The 6346-nt window shown below is 38.7% G+C and overlaps 1 protein-coding gene across 2 annotated transcripts; it reads right to left on the bottom strand.

Moving 5' to 3' along the window:
* Window positions 1–278: 278 nt before the first annotated feature.
* LOC113189948 (serum amyloid A-4 protein-like) lies at window positions 279–5256 on the bottom strand. Of its 2 annotated transcripts, none has more exons than XM_026399002.2 (4): window positions 5105–5248; window positions 4534–4628; window positions 1083–1221; window positions 279–700 (listed from the first exon to the last, which is right to left on the bottom strand). In XM_026399002.2, exons 2-4 carry the CDS (start codon window positions 4622–4624, stop codon window positions 538–540), a joined length of 393 nt encoding a protein of 130 aa, XP_026254787.2. In that variant the 5' UTR covers window positions 4625–4628; window positions 5105–5248; the 3' UTR covers window positions 279–537. The 2 variants fall into 2 exon arrangements, with proteins under 2 accessions (XP_026254787.2, XP_026254786.2); XM_026399001.2 differs by having other exon boundaries at window positions 281–700; window positions 5168–5256.
* Between the last annotated feature and the right edge of the window lie 1090 nt (window positions 5257–6346).

The raw sequence follows: 6346 nt of genomic DNA, 5'->3' as shown, positions 1-6346 counted from the left end.
TGCAACTGATTGGGCAGAGTAGAGTCTGTATTGAGAGAGGCCTGGGTTGAAACCAGAAATAGGGGGAGGATAGAGGTTGATATAATTATGATTGAGTTTATGCAGAGATTGATGGGAGGCTGCCTGTAAAACTTGTGCCAGCCATGATGACGTCATGAAGGACCCAGCATGATGGTCAGTGCTTTGTCAGCTCAGACTTACTCAGCATGAGAATCTGGGACCACTAAGAATGAGAGAGGCTTTGGTGGGGATAATGTGAGGGACCTTTATTGTCACGGACCAGTTGGGGGTCCTTGCAACCCCACAGTCACAGGCACCTCCTTTATGGGGCTGTTTACCTTCGTTGTGACACAAGATGACCATTTTTCTCAAAAAGTCTATCTCAAAGTTTCTAGTTTCCATCAAGAAATTAAATTTGAAAACATTTATTGGACAACTCTGGATGCCCTGAACCAGTCCCTGGGACATGAAGCCCAGCATTCAGGAGAGGTGTGCGGCCCCCAGCCTAGTTTCCTGACAGCAGCAGGAGCGGCAAGCTCAGAACTTCTCAGGCAGGTCAGAAGGTCTGAAGTGTTCGGGATCTTTGCCCCTTCGGCCCCACTCTTCAGCCTTCTGGTTGGCTTGAATGTTCTCCCATCCACGGTGGCCGCCTCCATAATAATACTGATTTAGGAGCCCCTGAAAATACTTGCCAGCAGTGCTAAAATCCAAAGAAGGGGGAAAGAAGAAATTAATCTGACACCTGAGATAGCTCTGCCTCCTAACTCCCTCCTCCCCTGATGCTCAAGGAATGACCAAGAGAAGCCTAGAGAAGTCAGTCCCCAAGGACAGAAAAACTAAAATATCAACGCTCTTGGGAAAAGGCCTAAATCAGCCGATTCTTTCTGTACCCTGACCCAGGGCACTTTTGAGACACCCTCTCTAGTTTTTACTTTTTCTATAGAGGTGAGAGGCAACAACACTGACCAGCTCTGCAGGCCATCCAGGCCCTGGAAGCCTAGACAGAAAGAGGACATGCCACAGGCAGAAGGGGTTGGAGGCCAACCAGCTCTGCCTGCTGCTCAGTGGCATTTCCACTTTACCTTATCATTTTAGCAGCCCAGATGCCCCCAGGTCCCCTTTGAGCAGCATCATAGTTCCCCCGGGCATGGAAGTATCTCTCTGAATTTTGGTGATTGGCTACTTTCATGTCCCAATAGGCTCTCCACAAGTCCGCAGTCCCTGGAAAGGAACAAAAATGACAAATATGAACCTAGTGATGTATTGATGAAGTGGAGGAATGGAAAATTTCTACTGACTTCCAAATTTTTGCCCTTGACAAAGAAATCCTTTGAAATTATACATCGAGACGAAGATATGCAACACTAGGAATGCTACTTCTCAGTGAATTAAATTGGATTGAATTGATTAACAGTTCTGTTGCCCTAGGCTATGTCTTATGTGGTTCTGCGTATGCTGTGTACAAAGAAGAGGTGGGACAGTCATGTAAGGGAGAAAAAAAAAATGGAGAATGACACTACATCTGTAGGATCCAGAGACTGCATGGGGGATGCAGTGAGAAGAGTATTGCACATCTATCATGGCCTGAAGAAAAAAAGCTGTATGAAGGCAATTCTGATTTAAGTAAATTTGGCTGATATGGGTGTAAATTGCACAGAAAAGCTGTTGAAATAGGCATTTAATAAGTGAGGAGGTAGAATTCTCTTTGGAGAGCTCCAAAGGACATGGGAAGTGAGGTTTACCTGAAGAGCATAAATGTAAATGTTCAGCTCTCTGCCCTGCCAACTACACTCCACCTTAACTCACCTTTTAATTGGGAGAATCATACTTACCTTTCTGGTGGATTAAAAGACAACTTGAATGAATTTTATGGTCAGAATGTTGAGTGAAAGAAAGACATAAAATATACATTCTACAAGACTCCTTATATTCAAAGATCAGAAGCAGACAAGACTAATCTTTAATAATAGAAATAAGAATAGGTGCTACCCTTGGGAAACTTAATTAACTTTAATTAATAGAGTGCTTAGCATGTTCCACCTCTTGATCTAATGGTAGAAACATGGGTGTTTATATGTGTAAAAGTTTGTCAAACTATACAGTTTACTCTATGTAAGTTATATCTCATTTTTAAAGTTTTTTTTTTTTAAAGAATACTGGGAAAAGCAGCTACTCAGAACAGGTCTATGGGGGGAAGAACTGCAGGAATCCTCTACCTGTGCCTGAGTTGTCCAGTCAATGAATGCTCTTTATTCCTGCCATGGCTTGGGTCTAAAGTAAGCCAGCTTATTTATAACAAATCCCTTGGGCAAAAGAAAAGTGGAGATGGATAGTTTTAATTATCTTTATGTACTTTCTCACTATTTGCATGTATTACTTACTTTGTGTCTATAATTCAGCCAAGTAATTTATCTCTGACATGGTATAGTGACTTCTTCCTCAGATATCTACTTAGTAATCATTCATGTTGTTCAAATTGCTTACCAAGCATCTTCTTCAAGCATCTGACAGATTCTGTCACTGGGTGTGATAGCAAAACCTTAGACCATCTTTCTCATTTGTATTTAACCAGAGGAATTTATAGTTTAAAATGTGATCCCTAGTCCATTTAACTTCTAAGATTCTGACTAGCACATGTACTTCTTTTAATTATATAATTCTATTTATTTGAATTTCCAGAAAAGGCAAAACTAATTGTGAAGAAAAAAAAAATCATAACAGTATTAAGGGTGTAGCCCAGTTGTAGGGGACATGCTTATCATGTACAATTCCCTGGATTTGATCCCCAGAACCATACACACAAAAAGACCTTGAAAAGGAAGTTGGAAGTTGGCAGGTGGAAAGGCAGGTTGGGAGAGAGAAAAAAAAAACTTGGAAAACCATAGTTTGTCTTGATCTTCTCATTCCCAGAAAATATATAATATGTAAATATAACATAGAAATATAATTTGTAACCAGTAAAGTCAATACCAGACTCATTTGTCATTGTTTATTTAAAATACATTGAACAGTTACTTTGCTGGTTACAATTATATTTCTATGATATATTTACATATTACATATTTTCTGGGAACCAGTAAGTTCCATATTAATGCAAATTACTAGACTTTAGCCTAACATTTTTAATTTTTAAATATGTTTGCATGTATATATGTGTTTACCAACTTAGCACTGCTGTACTAAGTGCCTGAGATGTATTATCTCAAATGACTAGGCCTAATGATATAAGGAAGCTTATATCATTGTGTCTGACTCATCAGCCTGGTTTACCCACTTCTCTTTTTTTAATTGATTTTTTTAAGTTATATATAACATTAGGATTCATTTTGACATAATTATGAAAACTTGGTATAAGTTGTTCTAATTCAGTCCCTAATATTCTCCCTTTCCCTTCCCTCCTCTCTCCCTCTGAGAGATGTACCTTTTTTTAATATTTTTTTTTAGTTTTAGGTGCACACAATATCTTTATTTTATTTTTATGTGGTGTTGAGGATCGAACCCAGTGCTTCATGCATGCCAGGTGTGCTACCACTTGAGCCACATCCCCAGCGCGAGAGATGTACTTTTAAAACAAACACACCTAGCAGATATAAATGCTGGAGGATCACACAACAAATTCTGAAATACATTGACCTAAAGAAGATGATATTCTTCATTATACATAAAAAAACTTATCAATTACCAACAAAATTCTTTTTAAAAGCTGTTATTCAGAGACTTTTTTTTCATTTTAAAAATAGCACATGAGGGCTTGGGAGATAGCAAGTGTAGAGCACTTGTCTAGTGTGCGTAGGGACCTGGATTACATCCCCAGCACCACAATCAACAACAAAACCATATGAAGTTCAAAATTTAGAAAAATTGGAATTCATACACATTCACTTGAGAATCTATAAAAATTCAGTTGCAAAATTAATCACAACACTTCAAGTTCAAAGTATTACAAAATCTAACAACATATTTTTTTCTTTTTAACAATTGGCTGACAAGCTTCTTTTCCATCAGGAAAGACTGGTGTTAGTTTCCTCACCCTATCTCAGCTCAGAGTGGCTAATCAGTAAGAGCTTTCTCTTTTTATTACACAGCTATAAGTTAGAAGTTAATCTCTGTGAGCTTTGCATCCCAGTCATCGGCCATATGTCTGGGACAGGGTGGGATTTCTCTGTGCAAGTGCTGCTGTTCTCCTCTGTCCCAGGCACTGTCCCTCCCTGGGATAAAGCATAATATTTATTCAGCTCATCCACCTCTAGCCCCCAGGGGCATATGAATTCACAACCACACTCTAGGACTAAGAAATTTTCCATCTGTGAATTCCCACAGTGAGAGCTCCCCACTGGAAGTCCAGATCCCTCTGCACAAAACACCAGTAGCACAGGCTGGATCCAAACGTGGAAGCAGAAACAGATACAGAAAATCACACTCCTGCTCTGACCCATCTGTGGCTTCTCAGGAGAACCCACAACTTGCATGTGGCCTCTGCTCAGATGAGTCCTGGGGACCACTGGATGTGCTCCCCATCCTCCAGGTTTTTACCTTGGATAGCCTCCTTGAAGAATGAAAACCAGCCTTCACTGCTGACTCCCAGGACTAAGGAGCAGAAAACAATTCCTGTGCACAGCCTCATTGTGCTGAAGGGAAAGGAAGAGCAGCAGAATTAGATCTAGTTTCTGAGGTTTGGAATTTCAAAGATAGCCTAGTTCTGCATTTCCACTTGTTTATCTTAGAATTGTTACTATATAAAAAAATTAAAATGGGGCTGGGGTTGTGGCTCAGTGGCAGAGCTCACCTAGTGAGTGCGAGGCCCTGGGTTGGATCCTCAGCACCACATAAAAATAAATAAATAAATAAACAGTATTGTGTTCAACTACAATTAAAAAATAAATATTAAAAAAATTTTGAAACAGGTTGGGGAAGAAACATAAACCCGCCAGATCATTAGGGGGAAAAGAGAGCGATCCAAAGTGTTATTGGTTTGTGGCCCATTTGCACCCAATAAAACAGGCTAAAATCAATCAACAAACGTTTCTTGAGTGCCTACTCTGCTCAGCACTGACCCCATGAAGAAACAGAACACACCATTTCTTCCCAATTAGAATGTACTAACTGTATGAGAAATGGATCTCAAAAATAAAACAAGACAATATTTCTCCCTGGAAGACAGAGTCACCTGTGGCCTTTTCTCCAGCTAAAATTCCAGGGGAAGCAGGGCTTCTAGGACCTTCTTGCGATGAAGCAGCTCCTGGTGTCTCTCCTGACTTCAGTATTAATGGGAAGAGGGGTTCCAACAACCTGCCTTGGCAAAAACCCTCTTGCTCAACCCTTCTCAGTAAATAAAAGAACAGCATATTAGGTAACAGAATTTGTTTATTCACAGTAGTTTTCCAAATCCGGTTACCCAAGGTTTTAGTTTTCTGGAAATTTTCCTAATTGCCATTTTTCTCTCTCTTTTTATAGTTTTCTATCATCACAGAAAATAGTTGTACTTGCAGAATAAATTGTAGGAGAACCAGGGTCTCTCTTCCATTCTCACCCACCAAAGTTGCACATAGATATTATGCTCTAAGAAGTCATCAATACTAACTATTTGCAAAAGAGATGTTTGCTTATCTCTTGTGCCTTTTTTTTCTAAGGAATTTAAGGACAAGGGACAAGTAAGACTTGGATCTACCAGCCAAGGGATGAAGTAATGATTCTGGAAGAACAGAGAAAGGAAGGGCATACAGCAGGAAGATCAAGGGGGAGGGTCTTCTAGGTAGTAGACTCAAGATAGATGAAAGGTAGATACTTTGGTTTCATACTAACATATATTATTTATATTTTAAAAATTTAATATATTTTGGAAGTCCTTCCATATCAGTTTTGTGTTATTTATTTATTTGTTTGTTTTTAACAGCAGCACATGATTCCATTGTTTGAATAGACCATAATTACACCACACAATATTGATGGCCGCTGTATTACTCATATTTTGTTATTGTAAACAAAACAGTTTTATGTTTCATTTATTGTTTATACATCCCTGACACATGTACAAATATTTAAATTTTTAAGTAAATGACCTGATGAAAAGATATGAGACTTTAAAAATTTTTTATGTAAATCACAAATTACCTTCCATGAAGTCTCTATCAATCTGTACTCTCACCAAAATGAGTGAGAATGCCTAGTTTCATACTCTCAAACCTTTTGGTGTTTGAAATTTTGTAGATAAAATACAGCTCAGTGAAATTTTAGTTTGCAATTCTCTTATCATGAGTTTTATTTCACATTCTCCACTATGTTTAAGAGACATTTGCTTCTACTGTCATGTATAACTAATTAGAACAAATAAAAAAGAAATATTTTA

Source organism: Urocitellus parryii, chromosome 4, assembly GCF_045843805.1.
Source record: "Urocitellus parryii isolate mUroPar1 chromosome 4, mUroPar1.hap1, whole genome shotgun sequence".
Lineage (NCBI taxonomy): Eukaryota > Metazoa > Chordata > Mammalia > Rodentia > Sciuridae > Urocitellus > Urocitellus parryii.
The sequence above is the reverse complement of the archived record's forward strand: the minus strand, read 5'-3'. Positions and strand labels throughout refer to the sequence as shown.

Excerpts from the sequence above, each read along its gene's own strand:
- LOC113189948 (XM_026399001.2), bottom strand. The coding sequence starts at position 4,624 with ATGAGGCTGTGCACAGGAATTGTTTTCTGCTCCTTAGTCCTGGGAGTC. Across the intron at positions 1,222-4,533 it reads CTTCAAGGAGGCTATCCAAG|GGACTGCGGACTTGTGGAGA; the intron begins GTAAAAACCTGG and ends GTTCCTTTCCAG. Across the intron at positions 701-1,082 it reads TGGGCTGCTAAAATGATAAG|CACTGCTGGCAAGTATTTTC; the intron begins GTAAAGTGGAAA and ends TTTGGATTTTAG.